Source organism: Lupinus angustifolius, chromosome LG01 (assembly GCF_001865875.1).
Source record: "Lupinus angustifolius cultivar Tanjil chromosome LG01, LupAngTanjil_v1.0, whole genome shotgun sequence".
Classification (NCBI taxonomy): domain Eukaryota; kingdom Viridiplantae; phylum Streptophyta; class Magnoliopsida; order Fabales; family Fabaceae; genus Lupinus; species Lupinus angustifolius.
In genome coordinates this window covers 7,181,735-7,203,795 of record NC_032009.1, presented here as the reverse complement: position 1 = coordinate 7,203,795, position 22,061 = coordinate 7,181,735, and the positions used below count along the sequence as shown (strand labels likewise).

Sequence of the window (22,061 nt, the reverse complement as noted above, 5' to 3'; positions counted from 1 at the left end):
TATATCTGTCAATATTACCCTTCGAATCCCTCTTGGTTTTAAATATTCATTTGCAACCAATAGGTTTCGCACCTTCAGGTAATTCGACAAGATCCCAAACGTCATTATCATGCATAGACTTCATCTCATCCTTCATGGCATCGATCCACTTTTGAGAGCTAGAACTTTTCATGGCTTGACAAAAGTTCAATGGGTCATCTTTTGTTAACCCAATGCCATCCTCATGTTCTTGAAGAAATAAAATATAATCATCAGAAATTGCACTTCTCCTCTCTCTAGTGGATCTCCTTAATGACACTTCTACTTCTTGAGGTTGTTGAATTTGTTCTAAAGGTACTTGAGGGAGAACATCATTGTTGTCTTGTTCTGAAATATTGCCAGGGACAATACTCTGAACATTATCTTCTATTACCGAATTTATTCCTTGAATGGTAATAGCCACAAGAACTTGTTCACTATCAGTGACATGTTCTTCCTCATAGACAACATTCCTTATGTTCTCATTGCACTTCTCCTCTCTCTAGTGGATCTCCTTAATAGCACTTCTACTTCTTGAGGTTGTTGAATTTGTTCAATAGGTACTTGAGGGAGAACCTCATTGTTGTCTTGTTCCAAAGTATTGTCAAAGACAATATTCTGAACAATATATTCTATTACCAAATGTATTCCTTAAATGGTAATAGGCACAAGAACTTGTTCACTATCAGTGACAAGTTCTTCCTCAAAGACAACATTCCTTATGTTCTATTCCTTCCCAAAATCAACTTCCTCAAGAAATCTTGCATTTCCCGTCTCAAAAAAGAGTCTTGAAGTGGGATCATATTATAGCCCCGAGAACGTTCAGCATAGCCAACAAAATAACAGCTAACTGTTCTTGAGTCCAGTTTTCTTTCATGCGGTCTATAAGGCCACACCTCAACTGGACAACCCCAAATGTGCAAGTGTTTCAATTGTAGTCTCTCTGCAGTCTCTCTTCCTCTTGCACCTAGTCCATCTGAGTGTTATAACTCACTTTCAATTGCCCAAAGTGTGCAGAAAGCGACATCAAAACCAATTGCTTGAGCAAGTCATCAACAAGCTCGAACTTAAGTGACTTGAGTTTTGATGTGAGATTAGACATCTCCATAATGGACTCCCTTATGTTCTCTTTGCCTTTATACTTCATGGAGATGAGTTTAGCCAAAAGGCTACTCGTCTCCGCCTTTTCATTTTTGGCAAAGAATTGTTCTATTTTTTCAAGGAACTTCCTTGAACTTTCACCTTGAGATATAGAGTCCCAAAATACATATGGAATAGAGCGTTTCATGATCATCAGGCACATTCGGTTAGAGCATTCCTATTTCTCAATTTTAGCCTCATCGAGGTTTTCCGCAGTAGAAATGGGTTTCTCTATATGAAGTGACAGATCCAAATCCATACAGCCGAGAATAATTTCTACAGCTTCCTTCCAGACCTTAACGTTTGTCCCATTTAGCAATAGGATGTTCTTAATTTATGCAGAAATATTTGCAACACTAGTAAAAGAATAAAACAAAATGAAATATTCTTGCAATTAAACTCATATTCAAATTTAATACTTAAATTAAAATGATAATGAGGCACATCACGAGTTACCTAGAACAACATTAATATTCAGTCTTTGGACAAAATATTAACTTGAAAATGGTAAACTCAATATAGTAATCAAATATTGATAATCAATACAGTCAAACAATAAGCATTTCTTTGGACCGACTTACTATTCACATGGAAAGCTATATGATTATCACATATTTATTGCTACAAGTATGTTTGTAATTTGGGTCAAATAATAATCTTCCTTTGGGCCGATCTCTATTCGCATAAAATCTAGACATACAATTGGTTTGATATTTCATATCAATCACTATTGATACTCTTGTTTGTGGTCAAACATTGATCATAATGCATGTCAAATGATGAACCATTCTTTGGACTGATTTGTCATTCACATATACAACTTTATAATAATCACATGTTTACCATCACATGTGTGTGTATAATCCAGCCAAATAATAATCTTCCCTTGGACCGATTAATACTCACATGGGTACATATGCGCACTAGCATTTGACATTTATTTCAAACAATTCACAGAAAAGATGTCACATTGCTGATTTCTTGTTTAATATGTTCACTTAAAATGTCAAACAATTTTATTTTCCAAAATAAAAAACCATTTAGTTGAGTTTGATTCAATATTTAATCCAAAATATATATTATTTATATCTGCAATAAATACATATATTCATTATAGCATATTGGTAGCATTGCATCATTCTCATCACAAAGACTTCATTTCGAATTCAAGTAATGGTCCTTTTGAATTTTCCATAAAAGAAAATATTATCATTTTATATATGATTAAACATGGTAGGGCAAGCTGTCCAAACAAAAACAATGCTTCAACAATAACATCTACTTAATAGTGATATTAGCCACTAACCAATGCCATAAACCATAAGTGTTGCAACCTGTGAAGCACGGATTCGCCAAACACCCTCGCGTGTCGGTGTCCGACATGTATCCGACACGGATATGCTCGGATTCGTGAAAGATACGTATCCATAGAGTATCCAAAAATTAAAAAAATTAAAAAAAAATATTAAGACACGTATCCGATTCGTTTTCAATAAAATATAGGATATATTGATTCATTTTCAGTAAAGTATAGGATATATAGACTCGTTTCCAATAAAACATGATAAGATAGATTCGTTTCCAATAAAATAGGATAAAATAGATTCGTTTCCAATAAAATATGATAAGATAAATTCGTTTTCATTAAAGTAGGATAAGATAATTTGTTATGGAGGGCAATGATTTTAGGATAGATTCGTTTTCATTAAAATAGAATAAGATAGATTTGTTATGGAAGACACTGATTTTAAATTTCCATTATATCTTTTACTTTGGATATTTTGATTTACACTTATAATTTTATTATATTTTATGTGTTTTTATTATTTTATACGCGTATCCCTGAACGTATCGTATCCTGCATTTTGGAAAAAATATGCGTCGACGTATCGGATACGTATCGTACCCGATACACATATCAGTATCCGTGCTTCATAGGTTGCAACCATTTAAACAAATAAGTCATGTAATAAATATAAAACAAGACATGTTCATATAATAGACTCATCACAAGATACCTAGTACAATATCAATTTCTAGTCTTCGGACAGAGAAATTAATTTGTAAGTGGTACTCTAAATGTAATGATCAAATATTAGCAATTAGTTTTGTCAAATAATAATCTTTCTTTGGATCGACTATTATTCACATGAAAAAAAAACTTTATAATTGTTACATATTTATCATCACAAGTATGTTATTATTTGGCCAAATTGTGTATTCCTTTGGGTCAAACGCAATTCGCATAAATAATCTCATACCCATATGTGTAATTTCTATTAATTTCCACAGTAGATTGCCACTTCAACATCAAAGCCTTTTCATCAATATCCCTTACGAGATATTTAATTCTTCCTTTAATTCATTTTCTTGACATAACTTCTAATAATAAAAGTTGGATTCATGAAGTAATGATATTTGAGACTTTGATGGCTTCAATCCCTTCTATGATGAATGAAGCAATGTTAATGATTGTGAACAATGTGTCGTCCTAAATGGACTTAGGTCTTGATTTTGAGCCTCTAGTCTCAAAGAGGAGAAGGCTAACCATTTTATCATCTGATGACGAGGATGAGACCCTAACAATGTATGACTACAACAAGTTTCATCAAAAAAATGAAGATGTGTTCAAGTGAAGTTCTACAAGCTTAATGGATGCTTATTTACTAATTGGAGCTCACATAGATCACCTTTTGCTTTAAACCTCAAAATGAGAAGAAGTACCATATCATCCTCTTTTAGCCTTCCAATATATTTGTTCCGGTAGGAATGATGCTTCATCCCCCATTTCTTAATGATGTATGGTATACTCTTCCCCGAGGTACAACATTTCTTAACCATTTAAGGTGTCTCATTTTTAAATTCACCTCAATATATTCACATATTAGGATAAAAGGTACAACATTAATCGTGAATTATATCTTATCCCAACAGATGGCAGATATAGTATTAACGACCACAACAACTAATAAATTCGAGCTATGAGGAAAGATACGACATAAGTCACAACATTCCCCTTAACCTCTTGAAAATCTATATGAAATGTCCTTAAATACTAAATCAGCTAAAGTAAACTAAAAAATTGTCTCAAAATAAAAATTGGAAGGTGGAAAACAAAACATTTCTCTATAACTTATTATTATTATTATTATTATTATGTTAGATATTTCCTAATGATTGGTGAAATATCAATCCTAGGATCTTGAATCCCATGATTCTCACACATAATACAAAACAAGGATACAAAGTCATACCGGAATCCATGTTCTCTGATATACTCCTTTGATATACCTTTTGAGAGAGTTTTGGTATGATGAACTTCCTCAACCAAATTCTTAATTCCATTTGAGACCTTCGTTTTCTCGCTGATAGGGAGAGGTGAAAACTATTTGTGATTTGGTGTCTTGGGGACCATAACTATTCCTTATGTGTTAACTGATAAGGTTCACATTATCGCTTATAGGTCAACCGTTTGGAAATCCACTCATTAGGCACATATTTGTTATGAGTTTCAGAAGTCTTTTAAGTTGTCATTAATTAGATCAATTGTTTTGTAACCCCAAAATAAATAGCCAATATAATTGTATTAAATATATGATGTCCACCTTAATTAGAAATTATGAATTTCTAACAATCTCCCACTCAGACTTCATATTTTTTCCTGAAACAATTATATCACATATTCTATAGGTGCACATCTGCATACTTTTATATTAGTCTTCTCCTTAATACAATCTGGTCCATCTCATATAGCAACTATGAAACCACTGGGGCCTTCATCACATTCAAACATGACTCGACCATGATCACCATATTAATATATTTAATGACATAGATCAAATATGGATGAGTGACATGGAAATTTCATGCAATGTGATCTCAAACATGTCTATTTCCAACTAGTCATTCTTTATTCTTAAGTGAGATCAATCCAAAATCTTTAATTGCAACACAATAGTTACAATACACACGTTCAAAATAGAACAATAAACCATCAAATTTATTATGCATAAAATTATATATGACGTCCAAAGTATATCATAAAAAATATAGACTTCCACTAAACTAAGGTATCCTAAGGAGCAATACTCATGGATAATATGTCCATGAAAGACTTTAGGTACCAAACCCTTAGTCAGTGGATCAACTAGCATAAATTTTGTCCCTACATGGTCTATGAAAATTTGTCTATTTTGAATACTTTCTTTAACAACCAGAAACTTGATGTCAATAATTTTTAACTTTATAGAACTCCTATTATTGTTGGAGTAAAGAACCATGGACTTACTATCACAATATATTCTCGGTGGTCTTTTAGTACCATCAACCACACGTAAGACAATTACAAAATTTCTACAATCATATGTCATGGTCTGATGTTTCAAAACAAACCATGAACTCTACTACCATGGCTGAAGGAGCTATGAGCATCTCTTTAACAGACTTCCACGAGATAGGACCTTGAACCAGATAAACATATATCCATAGGTGGAGTTTCTGTTGTCTAGACACCCAAAAATCAGAGTCAGACTATCCAATGATCTCTAAATTCTCAGACCTTCGATAAGTGAACATTTACTCATTTGTTCTCTTTAAGTAACGCATAACATGTTTGACTGCCTTCTAGTGATGCATTACATAATTTCTCATATATCTTCCGGAAACTTCCACAACAAACGTTATGCCGAGACGTACAAATTTGAGGCATACATTAGACTTTCTAGTGCATATGCATAAGGAATCTTTTGTATCACATATATTTCAAGGTCAATTTTGGGGCACTGCTTAAGACTAAACTTGTCTCCCTTAGCTATAGGGGTATCCCTTCGTTTAGTTTCCTTCATATCAAATCTATCTAGAACTTTATCCATATAGCTTTCTTGTGACAACCTTACGATACCTTGAGAGCGATCTCTTAGTATCTGAATACCTAATACAAATGAAGCTTTCCCAACATCTTTCATTTCAAAATTCTTGATCTCATGCAATTGTCCCATATCATTGCTCGCAAGCAGTATATCATCGACATATAATACCATGAATATAAATTTACTCCCACTAAACTTATGGTATACGCAATCATCAACTTTATTTGCCTCAAAACCATACGAGGTAATAACTTGATGAAATTTGTGATTCCATTGACGAGAAGCTTGTTTAAGGCCATATATGAATTTCTTTAATTTGCGTACCATAGGCTTTGAGCCAATGGACACAAAGTTTTGTGGTTGCGCCATATAGATCATTTCTTGAATGTCACTATATAGAAACACAATCTTAACATCCATCTAATATAGCTCTAAATAAAAATGAGCTACTAGTGCCAATATTATTCTAAAAGAATCATTTGAAGATACTAGAGAGAAAGTTTCTTTATAATCAATGTCTTCTTTCTCAATGAAGCCTTTAGCAACTAGACGAGCTTTATATCTATCAATATTACATTTTGAATCCCTCTTGGTTTTAAATATCTATTTGCAACCAATAGGTTTCTCACCTTCTGGTAATTCGACAAGATCACAAACGTCATTATCATGCATTGACTTCATCTCATCCTTCATGACATCAATCCAATTTTGAGAGTTTAGAACTTTTCATGGCTTGCCAAAAGTTCAATGCATCATCAGGAATTGAAGAATTACAATATAATCATCAAGAATTGCATTTCTCCTCTCTCCAGTGGATCTCCTTAATGACACTTCTAATTCTTGAGGTTGTTAAATTTGTTCTATAGGTACTTGAGAGAGAACCTCATTGTTGTCTTATTCTAGAATATTTTCAGGAACAATATTCTGATCATTATCTTCTATTACCGATGTTATTCCTTGAATGGTAATAGGCACAAGAACTTGTTCACCCTTAGTGATATGTTCTTCCTCAAAGATAACATTCCTTATGTTCTTTTCCTTCCCAAAATCAACTTCCTCAATAAATCTTACATTTCATGTCTCAAAAAAAGTCTTGAAGTGGGATCATAAAGTTTATAGCCCCGAGAGCGTTCAGCATAGCCAACAAAATAACAGCTAATTGTTCTTGAGTCCAGTTCTCTTTCATGCGACCTTTAAGGTTGCACCTCAGCTGGACAACCCTAAATGTGCAAGTGTTTTAAGCTTGGTCTTTTATTACTTCAAAGCATGTATGAGGTTTTATTAACTGTTTTACTTGACACCATATTAAGGATGTAAAATGTGGTCTTTAAAGCTCTCCTCTAAAGAGACTCTGGCAAAGAAGAATGACTAATTATACTTCTCACTATATCCTTAAGAGTTCAGTTTAATCGCTCAACAACACCCTTCATGCTAGGTTTGCTTAGCATAGTGTATTGTAGAACAATTCTACATTCTCTTAGGAAAAACACAAATAACCATTTTCACAACATCCTTATTGTTCTTTATTTTCTTATTATGAGAGGTCATAGTCAAATGAGCTCTTTCAGTCTTATCTCTGTGAAATCTCTCTATCTCTTGCACACAATGAGATATAAACTCATTGTGACATCATTTGTCCTTCTGAGTGTTATAGCTCACTTTGAATGGCTCAAAGTGTGCAGGAAGCGAGATTAAAACCAAGTGCATGAGCACGCCATTACCAAGCTCTAACTTAAGTGACTTGAGTTTTGATGCGAGATTAAACATCTCCATAATGTTCTCCCTTATATTCCCTTTGCCTTTATACTTAATGGAGATGAGTTTATCCAAAAGGCTACTCGTCTTCGTCTTTTCATTTTTTTGGCAAAATATGGTTTTATTTCTTCAAGGAACTTTCTTGGACTTTGATCCTCATATATAGAGCCCTGAAACACTTCTAGAATAGAGTGTTTCATGATCATTATACACATTCGGTTAGAGTGTTCCAATTTCTTAATTTTAACCTCATCGAGGATTTCTAGAGTAGAAATGGATTTCTCCACCTGAAGTGCCAGACCTAAATCCATACAGCTGAGAATAATTTATATGGCTTCCTTCCAGACCATAAAGTTTGTCCGATTCAATAATGAGATGTTCTTAATTTGAGCAGAAATATTTGCAACACTAGTAAAAGAACAAAACAAATTGCAACCATTCTTGCAATTAAATTCACATTCAACATTAATAATTAAATTCCAATGATAATGAGACACATCACAAGTTATCTAACACAACATTAATATTGAGTCTTTGGACAAAAATATTAACTTGAAAGTGGTACACTCAATGTAGTAATCAAATATTGATAATCAGTCTTGTCAAACAATAAGCCTTTCTTTGGACCGACTTACTTTTCACATGGAAAACCATATGATTATCACATATTTAATGCAACAAGTATGATTGAAATTTGGGTCAAATAATAATCTTTCTTTGGGCCGATCACTATTCACATAAAATGCAAACATACAATTGGCTTGATATTTCATATCAATCACTAATTATACTCTTATTTGTAATCGTCAAACATTGATAATAATGTCTGTCAAATAATAAACCCTTCTTTGGACCAATTTATCCATCACATATGCAACTTTATAATAATAACATATTTATCATCACATGTGTGTATATAATCCGGCCAAATAATAATCTTCCTTTGAGCCGATTAATACCGACATTGATACACGTACACACTAGCATTTGATATTTATTATGAACAATTCACAGAAAATATGTCACTTTGGCGACTTCATATTTAATAGGTTCACTTAAAATGCTAAACAATTTTATTTTCTAAACGAAAAACCATTTAGTTGAGTTTGATTCAACACAACCTTAATCCAAAACATATATTATTTATATCGACATATAAATACATATATCCATAATAGCCTATTGGTATCATTGCATCATTCTCATCACAAGGACTGCATTTCGAATTCTTATAATGGTCTTTTTCGAATTTTCCATAAAAAATATTACCATTTTATACATAATTAAACACGGCAAGACAAACTGTCCAAATAGAAATAATACTTCAACAATAACAACCACTAACCAATGCAACAAACCATGAAGTGTTGTAAACAAACAAGTCATATAATATATATAAAATAAGACATGTTCACATAATAGACTTATCGCAAGATACCTAATACAACATCAATTTCTAGTCTTTGGATTGAGAAATTAATTTGTAAGTGATACTCTCAATGTAATGATCAAATATTAACAACTAGATCTGTCAAATAATAACATTTCTTTGGACCGACTATTATTCACGTGAAAAAACTTTATAATTGTTACTTATTTATCATCACATATATGTTATTACTTGGCCAAATTGTATCTTCCTTTGAGCTGAACACAATTCGCATAAATAATAAATAATCTCATACTCATATGTATAATCTTAATCAATTTCTACAATAGAGGTTACTTTTGAAACATATTGTATCAATTAATTCAAAAATAAATACCAGACAAAAGGAAAACACTATGGGTCCATTATAAAAAAAATTATGATCTTGGAATTAAAAAAATCTTCAGAGTTGATATCTTTTATGATTAACAAATTTAATACCATAATATAATTCCAAATCAAAAAAGATATATCACATATACATCAATGTAGAAAAATGGATTCAATCTTAATCAAATACAAAGTAGATCGAGATTGAAAAGCATAAAAAATATATGCAAATCATTATCGAAATTTCAAATCGAATATAATCATGCATATCCTTAAAACATATATGTAACACTATATATATACACTTTCACACATTAACATAGTAAATGTATATATAATTTTAAGCATTAATCGTAACCATTATATATATATATATATTAACTTTAATCAATAATTCCAGACATCATAACAATTTCAAGCTATAAACAATTACATATATATGTGTATATTTTAATTCATGATATATACAAGGTCATGAATTCCAGATTGTATATGTATAAAATAAAAAACACATCTTAACACATATATACCTTATACATATATTTTAACAAATTGCGAAGTTGTGAAGTAACAAAAGTTAATGTCTAACAGTAAGGCATTAGCGCAAATAATATACATAGTGCATAATAGAGTCATAAAAGTTAATGCAATGTTCATGCACAGATCTGAATATATACTTCAACACACGTTGCAAGGATTCATAATACAGTTTACTCATAACTCTAATAAGCGGAAGCCGATAAAAGTTATCCTCATTATTCTTAAATACTCAATTTTCATACCCAATAGCATAAGCATAAAAAAACCCAAATTTAAAAATTAGGGTTCATAAAAAATTGGGGAAAAATAACTTTAATGGAGAATCATAAAATTCAGAACCTAAAGCTTTGATACCACTTGTTAGATATTTCCTAATGATTTGTGAAATACCAATCCTAGAACCTTAAATCTCATCATTCTAACACATAATATAAAGAGTAAATTACACTGACACCCCCTGAGTTTTAGTGAAATTACACAAACCACCCCTCACTTTTCTAGACCTACACAAACCTCCCCTAGTTTTTATACTTTAATTACACTGATCACCCCTTCATAAGAAATAAGTGAAACCTTTTAAACAAAAAATGTGATAAATGCAATTAAGTTAAACAAAACATGATATATTGTATAGATAAGTCTACATAATATACAAATCAATGTATCTTTATTATTTTTGGTTACAAAATGCATCAACAATTCTAAAGAAATATTGTTTAAATCGCTCTTATAATATAGTGTAACGAACCAAAAATAATAAAGAAATATTGACTCATATATTATTTGGACTTGTCTTCACAATATATCATGTTTTGTTTAACTTAATTGCATTTATTATATTTTTTTGTTTAAAATATTACACTTATTTCTTAAGCAGAGGTGGTGAGTGTAATAAAAGTATAAAAATTAGGGGAGGTTTATGTAGGTGTAAAAAAGTAAGGGGTAATTTGTGTAATTTCACTGAAACTCATGGGGTGTCAGTGTAATTTACTCTAATATAAAACAATGATACAAAGTCATACATGAATCCATGTTCTCTGATCTACTCCTTTGATATACCCATCTCTTGAGAGAGTTTTAATATGATGACCTTCCTCAACCAAATCCTTAATTCCATTTGGGACCTTCGTTTTCTCTCTGATGGGGAGAAGTGAAAACTATTTGTGATTTGGTGTCTTGAGGACCATAACCGTTCCTTATGTGTTAACTTATAGGGTTCTCATTATCCCCTATACGTCAATCGTTTGAGTATCCACTCAATAAGCCCTAGTCATGCACTACGTGCAACACTAACAACCATAGTGGGTCGAATTGGAAATTCATGTTATAGTTGAGTGAACAACCATAACATTGCATAAAAAACATCCTAAAATCACAAGACAGAACCACAAAAAGTTTCAAGCCAAAATTCAAAAACTAACTGATTTAACTGAACAAGAAAAATTCAAGAAAAATTCAAAATAAAACTTCAAAAATAGAAATAGAGTTTTTTTTTTAATTTTTAGGATGGAGTTTTCAGACGTCGTAGTACGAAATGTCCGAGAGAATGAACTTTTCTACTCCAAATGCATATATGTTATGAGTGTTAGAAGTCTTTTAAGTTGTCATTAATTAGATCACTTGTTTTATAACGCAAAATAAATAATTAATATAATTATATGAATTATTCTTACTATTATTACTTTCATTAATATTAGTATTGAACAATTCATTGATTATATTATCCAATCGTAGGTACCTTTTATTTACATTACGGTGAAACATTTCATTTCTTAGAATTTTGTTTGTAATGGGTGTCGTCAATTAGGATTCGAATTCAAGCTAGCCTCTTAAAAGTTCAATATCGAAAAGTAATTAAATTGATGATTAATATAGGAGGAAAGACAAAGATATCAGTTTCACATGATCTCCACGTGAACTATTTACAGATCCAGCAAGAAAATACAAAGGGCAAGATGGAGATGGGTGACAGTTGATCTTCATATATCTTGTTTAATTTTAATATGTCCATTTTATTGTGATGATATTTAATCCTTTAACTTTTCAATTTGTGCACTATTTTATATAAAAAATAGTGTATTTTCATATCCTAAAAATGTACTCTTGAAAGTAAATGTTGTGTTTGATTATCCTTGTGGCATCTTTAGGGGTAGGCCAATTTTCTACTAACATGCATGTGGTCCAATCAATAACCAACATCATTAACACTCAGTACTATACTATATATCTTACATTCATGGGTCCAAGTTGCATTGAAACATTAATTCCCAAAAGCCTTTTCTTTACAATCAACCTTTTCACTATTCAGTTCCCATCCGACGAGACCATTACAAAAATTAGCTTCTGCAGCATCTCATACACTTATAAGTCATAAGGACAATGATTTTAATTTTGAACTAAGGTACAAAGTAAAGGATTAAACCAATTATGGGACAGGCTTAGTCTGGGGCGTAAGTGTCATAGCATCTATATTTTTTTGGGTACATAATTAATGATATCTCCACCTATGAGTAAATAATTAATAACTTTCGGGATATATAATTGTCTTATCAATGAGTGACGCTACCAAAAATTGAACTGTTAAAATAATTGTGTTTCTGTTTTATATAATCGATTAATAATATAGTTAATCAATTATCAATATTGAAACATACTTTGTTATTTGAGTTAATTTTGTATTGAATTTTTGTTATTTGGTTACTTAATGTTGGTTAGAATAGTTAATTTTTTATTCGTTTTATATAAATGATTTATTATGACTTTGTATAATCATCAATTCAATACTCAATTCATTCACTTAATTTAATATTCATTCAATGAATAAATTTGATATCTTATTTCTGCTTTTAATTCTTATTATCAACATTTGACATTTTCACATGTGAGATAATACCTTTTCGGTTGAATAAAGAGAAAAATGTTAAGCAGGTTAATGAAAATTTGGTGCACAATATATGCATGTTGATTGGGGTTTGAGATCATTTTCAAGCTTTTTCATAGATTGGGATCTTTTTCCTCTATCTTTATTTCTACCTCGTAATTCACAACTGTCGTTTTTGTTTTGGTTTCTCACATGTATCCTCGCATCGGAGGCAATCCTGTCCGAGTCGGGAACATCCACAAGTAAGTGGGGCTAACTCTCCCATAGGGCATTTTTTCCATCCACAAGACTCGAACACGAATTCTTATTTGAGGGGAATCAAGCATGTACCACTTGAAAGTTTTACACTGTACTTAAAAGTTTTTCGAATAGTACAGGGACCTACAAGATATTTTTTTTATATTCTGAGTTCACGTGAATTATATTGGCTATCTCTTTGTACAGTCTACTATAGGATGTTAATAAATAAAGAAATTCATTAAAAAAATTAACTGTAGAATCTGTCGGTGCCTCCATAATTGTATTAATTTATTTAGGTAAACATATGTTTTTTGAATCAAAAGCCTATCCAATATTAAAGATTTCAGTATCAAAATATGAGGAGTAGGAAAATAATAATTATGCTGTTACTTTTTTTTTGTCACCTATCATAATTCCTAAACGGGAGAGGATCTAATTTGATATTTTTTAGTCACGTATAGCCCATAATAATTCATTATCTTACACTGGAGGACGGACGCAGCAATCAAGTCCTCTCCATTCCATGTTCTCACGTGAGTATGTGCTATACAAAATAATATATGTATACCAAAGTGGTTTGTAGGAAAATATTTTCTGATCTTATAAGTTGAGAGCAATCTTTTCTGATGTAAATGTTTGTCTTTCATATAATTTAGAGTGCATTTTGAAGTGATTATTAGTTAGTCAATGAACTTGTTTAAACAAAAAAAAGCTTGTAGCTTTGTTCACTAGACCCCAAGATTATAAGATCTGATTGAGAATTCTCTTAATATGACTTATGTATTATAATCCTCTAAATTAATTATAAGTTCTTTCACATTATTTTTCAATTTTCAACCATTTTATCACCTAGTTTTATCAAACACCCTAACCTATCAAAATTAGGCCTTGATTTTTTAGTTTAAGTTTATAAATTAAGTTAAGTTTATAAAATATGATATTATAATCTGTTTATGTTCAGATATCTTAGCTGAAAACTGAATACAAGTTAATATGTTTTGTTTGGATAAGGTAGAAAATTTGTTTTTTACATAGTAAATTATAGAAAATGGTATAATGTTATTTATTTATGTTATGATTATTTTGGTTGTTTTTTACGCTATTTTTTAAATATATATTTTTTTAATATTTACCATCGTATATATATTTGCTATAAACTTTTAATATTGCATAGCAAAGGCTAAAAAATATAAAATAAAATAAAATATAAAAACCAATATCAATATTAAAAAAATAATATGACACACAAATAAATAGAAGTTGTTAAACTTAGATTAACAATTCATAAAATAAATAATACACGAATATCAAGTTTTAATAAGTTATGGTGATGATGTGAAGAATTATAGTGTTCGGTAGAAGAGTAAAAATGATTAGAGATATAAAGTTATGGTGGAGTAAAATGAGAAAATTAAAAAAAATAAACTAACAAAAAATAAGTCAATCAATGATTTTGAAGCTTATAATTTTTGCTTATTTTTTTCAAAAACAAAAAGAGTTGAGTTTATAATTTCATATGGTTGCCAAACATACATAGTTTACATTTTCAGCTTATTTTACAAAAAATAAGCATAAACTACAAAAAAATAAATCATACCAAACTTGAGCTTCCATTCAGTATTTTCAACATTCAATGAACTTTTTAGTCAGATTTTAACAAACATGTCCTTAGATTTAAAACCTTATAATTTTCCTTTTAAATAAAATCAAGTGAAAGGGATTTGAGAAAATGAAAAGGGATAAAATCTAAATTACCAGTGGCAAAGGATTATAAGAAAAATCAACAAATGATTGAATCAAGGGGTGCATATTTGTATATAGAAAAAACTTTTGTTAGGAGAGTTTTCCTATTATATTATCAATATTTCATGCTCGAATTGGATTCCCTAATGTGGAGGAAACCTATTATCTAGAGAAAAAGGATTATGATGAAAGAGAAGGAAAAACATTAACTTAATACAATAAAACATCTCACATAGAGTTAGTTCAATTGAATAAACAGCATGATATAAATTGAAAATAGGCCAATCACCTTTTTCCCATATTAATTTAGAGTAAGAGAATGCTGACATTCTCACATTTTTTTAACATGATTTTCTTATTATTTCTCATGCTTTATAAATAAAGTAAGGTTTCAAAAAATAAAAATTGTTTCATCCTCTTGCACAATTGTTAATCATGCCCGGCCTAAAAATGTATATAATGATACTTATAGGACACGATCTAGTGAGCAATGTACAAGGCCACAGACCACTGTTACATGCCTATTATGGTGTCTGTATATGACCCTCACCCCACTGCACAACACATACCTCTGTCATAGAGCTGATCACGACGTCTGCACTTTACACGGTCCACTACCATGCAATAAGAATATGCCTAAAATACGACTATGAGATTGAGGCAGTCTATAAGACCAACATCCTTGATAAAGCATTGTACCATTCAGAGTACAGATGTTTCATTGTCGCCCAACACGAATAAAGTAGTCCATGATTGTCAAGGCAGGCTCGACAGAGCAAGATGTTTGGTTATGTCAACAATATTTATGAGGGAATATTTCATGCTCATCTCCTCTATAAATAGAGGAGACCTCTCATAAGAATGTTAACATTTCTTACTCTTTTGTACTCTTATATTTTATTCTTTCTACACCATATCTTCCTATACTAACTTAAGTGTAGGAATAATATCTTTTCAGATACCTAACTAATTGCTCCCAGACCATCCTCAAATATCATTCAAGCTACACTTACCCGGTTTCCAAAACACTTTCATACTAAAGAACAAAAATGAAAGTGATGAGACATGTAACCCATTGTGTGTTAAACAGTGTAATAGTAGCATTTCTCTACAGGGAATAATATAGTCAAAATTTTGATAAATTTAAACATAGTTGTTGAAATAAAATAAATTCATAAGGATCTCTCCTGTTTAAGAGTCAACAGCCACATGACATTATTTTGTGAGAAGTTTAATAAAAGAATTCTAGTTATATACCAATTTTCATTTGCATGCCTCCTAACGGCGTTTATAAACAAAATTATTCAGGGAAATGGAAGTAATAAACTCACTATTAGATTTTAAAGAAAGAATGGAAGATTGTGAAGAGAAGAGAGTAGAAGAGAAGCAATGTCAATGGATATACATCTTATTAATCAAGAAGAAGAGTGTATGCCATTTATAGTAGGCAACCAAACCAACTAACAAAATAGAATTTTAAAATCCTACCAAAAGTAGAAAGTGTTAGTTAAACACAAACTAACTCTTAATCAATACAACTCAATCTATCCACTACTCAACCATAGCTTGGATTACAACTTATTTCTAACACTCTCCCTTAAGCCAAGAGATTGCAAGATGACATGCCCATTCTTTTCTTCAAACCTTCAAATCTTCCAACCTTCACAGGCTTAGTGAATGCATCAGCAAGTTGTAATTCTGTCTTACAATACACCAACTTGAGTCTTTCCTTGTTTACAAGTTCTCTTAGAAAGTGGAATCTGATCTCTATATGTTTGTTCCTGCCGTGACTTACTGGATTTTTTTGCCAAGCTAATAGCAGATACATTCTCAATTCTTAACTGTAGAGGATTCCTTAGCTTGATCTTCATTTCTCTCATCAATTCTTCAAGCCAAATTGCTTGACAGGCAGCATAACACCCTGATATATACTCTGCTTCACAGCTAGAGAGCAATCACTGGCTGCTTCTTAGAACACCAAGAAATTGGGGCATTGTTTAACAAGAATAGATAACCTGATGTACTCTTTATTTCAACAAGGTCTCCTCCATAATCAGAGTCTACATACCCTGCTAATTCCAGTTCTGAATTCTGCGTTCCTACTGGAAATAAGATGCCATGATCAAGTGAACCTTTGACGTATCTTAGAATCCTCTTAGCTGCTAACATATGAGATTTTCTTGGTTTGCACATGAACCTGCTAACTAGACCAACACCATAGGATAGGTCTGGTCTGCTGTTGCACAAGTACCTTAGGGATCCAACAATCTGCTTGAATAGAGTTTCATATACTTCTTCACCATCTTCATCCTTTGTTAGTTTTATGTTTGTTTCAATTGGATTTGTCACTGAGTTGCAAGCATTCATATTGAACCTTTGTAGCAAGTCACTAGCATATTTTTTTTGATGCATTAGTAGACCAGTAGGAGTGTAGGAGAATTCCATTCCTAGAAAGTAACTCAACTTGCCCAGATTTGTCATTTCGAATTCTGATTCCATGATCCTTTTGAATTCTTTAATCTTCTTCAGGTTTGATCCAGTGATGAGGAGATCATCCACATATAAGCATAATATCAATAGGTCTCCATCACCATTGTCTTTCACATATACTCCATATTCTACTTCACATTTTCTGAATTTGAGCTTGAACAAGAATGAATCGATTCTTCTGTTCCATGCCCTTGGAGCTTGTTTCAAACCATATAGTGCATTCCTTAGCTTATAGACTTTATCCTCTTTTCCTCTCACAATGAATCCAGGAGGTTGTTGCACATATACCTCTTCTTCTAAGGGACCATGTAGAAATGTAGACTTCACATCTAGTTGGAACATTGGCCAATTCTTTGCACAAGCAATCCCTACTACCAATCTTATGGTCTCAATTCTGGCCACTAGAGCAAACACTTCAATATAATCAAGACCTTCCTTTTGTAGAAATCCTTTTGCCACTAGTCTTGCTTTATGTTTTGATATGCTTCCATCAGGATTGAGTTTCTGTTTAAAAACCCATTTTACTCCAATCTGATGTTTTCCTTCTTGAAGATCAACCAAGCTCCCGGTCTTGTTTTTCTCAATGGAGTTAAGCTCTTCAATCATAGCTCCCTTCCTTACAGAGTGTTCAAGAGCTTCACGCTCATTGATTTTTTCTGCCCCAGTCATTAGTGCTAAGTGCACTAAGTCACCTTCATCACTGATTTAGTAATCATAGTGCATTTCATAGTCATTGAATCTGGTAGGCATTGGTCTTGCTCTTCTTGATCTTTGCTCTACTGGTTCATCAATGATTTCAGCACTAATTTCTTCCGAGTTTACCTCTGCATCAATGATCTCTGGTATAGGCTTTCTCAGGCTTGTTGTCATTTCCTTCCAGTTCCAGTTCTCATGTTCTAGTACAATAACATCTCTGCTTATTTGTACTTTGTCTTTTAGAGGATCATAGAGCTTGTAGGCACCTGTAGGGTGATAGCCAATGAGTATCATTGCTTCACTTTTATCTTAAAGCTTAGTTCTCCTCTGATCTGGCACATGCTTGTATGCAAGTGATCCAAACACCTTTAGATGACCTACTCCAGAAAGCTTAGTTCTCCTCTGATCTGGCATATGCTTGTATGCAAGTGATCCAAACACCTTTAGATGACCTACTCCAGGTTTCTGCCCATTTCGCTTCTATAGGGACCTTTCCTTCTAGCTTCTTAGTTGGACTTCTGTTTAGTATATATACTGAGGTGGATACAGCTTCACCCCAGAATTTTTGTGGTAATACTTTCCCCTTGATTAAGCTTCTTGCCATATCCATTATTGTTCTGTTTCTCCTTTCAGCAAGTCCATTATGTTGAGGTGTGTATGGAGTAGTGACTTCATGTCTTATTCCATTATGTTGACAGTGTTGCTCAAAAGCATTAGATGTGAATCTCCTCCTCCATCTGTTCTGAGAATCTTCAGTTTCTTACCACTCTCCCTCTCAACTAATGCTTTGTATTTCAGAAAGTATTCAAAGGCTTCACTTTTCTGTTTCATCACATACAACCATATCATTCTACTAAACTCATCAACAAAGGTAATGAAGTATCTGTTTCCAGCCAATGTTCGTTCCTCAAATGGTCCACACACATCTGAGTGTACTACTTCCAAGAATCCTCTGGATCTCATGCTTGAGTAGGATTGGAATGGCCTTCTTGTTTGCTTCCTAGCCAAGCATACTTCACACATATCTTTAGGACATGTTATTGTAGGCATGAACCATATTAGTGGAGCCAAGCTTGTGTAAACTTTTAAAATTCAGATGACCATACCTTAAGTGCCATATCCAACTTTCTTCATTGGTCTTTATTGTAGTAAGGCATTGAGCATTTGCAGCTTTGATGTTTACTTGGAAGGTTCTGTTTTTGGTTAGCTTGCTCCTCAGAATGATTCTCTTCTTGGTATCCAACACCTCTACTTGACCATTGCCCATTATTGCTGTAAATCCCTTTTGTACTAGTTGTCCAATGCTGAGTAGATTGTACTTCATTCCAGGGACAAATAGCACATCAGAGATAAGGGATTTTGATCCATTGTTCCTCATGATCACTACATCACCTACTCCTTCTACTTTCAAGGTGTTATCATATGCAAATTTGACTTTACTCTCTCTGCTTGAGTCAAAGTTTGTGAGCCATTCTTTATGACTAGTCATGTGGTTAGAACACCCTGAGTCAAGATACCATGACTCAAGGTGAGTATCTTCTGCTGGATCTGTAACCATTAGGGTCAATGGTTCTACTTCATGATCTTCATGAGTTGTGAATGCCTCTTTGTCTTTTGTCTACAAAATTCCTCTGTTTGCCTTTCTCAGCAGTGCACTCATAGGAGTAGTGTCCTGTGTTGTGGCAAGTGTAGCACTCTACATTCCTCTTATCAAACTTCTTTTGTTTGTAGAATTTTATTTGCCCTCCTTTCTGAAGTATCTGGCCAGTCATGCTCTGGTCTGCTCTTCTTTCCCTTCCATTTCTTGTTTTTCTCCTTGTAGTGAATTGCCTTTAAAGCTTGTTCACTGCTTTTTCTTGGATTTCTGTCCATGAGCCTCATTTCATGTGCTTCTAGTGAGCTTTGAAGCTCCTCAATCTTCATTATTGAAACATCTTTTGACTCCTCTATTGCTACTACAATGCAGTCAAATTTTTGAGGCAACGATCTCATAATTTTCTCTATGATCATGAGATCTGTGACTGTTTCTCCACATCCTTTCATCTGATTAGTGATTGTAATCAATTTTGTGAAGTAGTCTCCAATCTTGTCACTTTCCTCCATTTGTAGTAGCTCATATTGCCTTCTTAGTGTTTGTAGCTTCACTTTCTTAATCTTGTCTCCACCAAAGTGGCTCCAAGTCAAGATATCCCAAGCATCTTTAGCTGTTATGGCATTCTGAATCTTCTCAAATTGTGTGTCATCAACACATTGATGCAACAGAAACAATATCTTGTTATCCTTCTTCTTTGCTTCTTTGAACATGGTTCTTTGAATCTCTGTAGCTTCAGGGCCTGGTACAACAAGTCCATTCTCAACAGCCTCATTCACTTCTTGAAAGTTGAACAATACCTTCATTTGTGTGTTCCAACGATCCCAATTCTTATCTGTAAGAACAGGTAGGCTCATTGATGGAAGATTGTTGTTATTCCCAACCATTGTCTTTGCCACAGATCAAACTTCTTCACACTTCTGCACCCCTTTCACACTAAGATCAGCAACCTTGATTTCTTCAGAACTGATTCACATGCAGTGAATTCTTCAGGTTGCAAAACAGAAGGAGAGTGTTTTAATGAAGATAGAAGATTTCCAGGATAGTAACGTGCTCTTGATACCAAATGTTAGATTTTAAAGAAATAATGGAAGATTGTGAAGAGAAGAGAGTAGGAGAGAAGCAATGTCAATGAATATACATCTTATTATTCAAGGAGAAGAGTGTATGCCATTTATAGTATGCAATCAAACCAACTAGCAAAACAGAATTTTAAAATCCTACCAAAACTGGAAAGTGTTAGTTAAAACAAACTAACTCTTAATCAATACAACTCAATCTATTCACTACTCAATCATAGCTTGGATTACAACTTATTTCTAACACTCACTGCATCACAAATAATAAATAAGTTAAACATGTATACGAGGGGCTACACTCCTCTCAATTAATAGAAAGGGAAATACAATTTTTTCCTCTAATTTTAATGATAAAATTGTCTTATCATAATATATATAAGGATATATGTAATTTTTTTACATCACTTCTCTCTCGGATAATGAAGGGAGTCTCTTCATATTAGAGTGTTGTGCTAAATTTCTAACAAGTGATTAGTCACATACCGGGGGCCATTGAACCATGCAAATTGTTTTGGGTCGTTTCCATTTTTGGGCTGAATCGTTTTGGACCGACAAAGTACATTACCTGAATTTATTTCTGTAATATTATATAGGGAAATGTGTTATGGACTTCTTAAACTTTACATCTATTACAAATAAAAGTCACTAACTTTAATTTCATGTCAAGTAAGCCTAAAACTTTTCACATTCATAAGATAGACCTTTTTGTTAAATTTCTGTTAGATTATTTAACAGTCAAATCTAACATTTCAATTTTTGTAATCTTCTTCATCATTGATTTATTCATTTGAAAAAAATAAAAAAAGCAACATAACCATGAACGACTATTCTTCTTCCATCTCAACCAAACCACCATATTCAATCTATTCTAGAGAGAGAGAAATATAACTGAGAAGACAATGGCTCTTGGGTTTTAAGCATGCAATGCCCTTCTCCCCTTTAATAATCCCCTCAACCCTATATATGAGGCAAATATATTTTCTTACATTTTAGCTCTCTCATCCCCTTCTCCCCACCAAAACTAAGAAATCTCTGTCCTTGTCTCCTCCCCAACAAACTAAGAAATCTCTTCAAATTATACGGTCACACTATCTAAGCTTATTTCTTATTGAAAAGAGTATTTTTGCAATTGAAAGCTTCTATCTTTAGTTTCTGGTTAATTATCTTTATTTTCTATTTCACTATATAATTGGTTTACTCAATTTCTAACACAAACTTAAGAAAATGGTCTATTATTTTATGAACGGCAAAATTTATGGTT

General features: G+C 32.4%; 1 protein-coding gene across 1 annotated transcript; it reads right to left on the bottom strand.

Moving 5' to 3' along the window:
* Positions 19,841-20,608, bottom strand: LOC109345860. Its single transcript, XM_019585144.1, has one exon. It carries the CDS (start codon positions 20,606-20,608, stop codon positions 19,841-19,843), a length of 768 nt encoding a protein of 255 aa, XP_019440689.1.

Excerpts from the sequence above, each read along its gene's own strand:
- LOC109345860 (XM_019585144.1), bottom strand. The coding sequence starts at position 20,608 with ATGGTTGGGAATAACAACAATCTTCCATCAATGAGCCTACCTGTTCTT.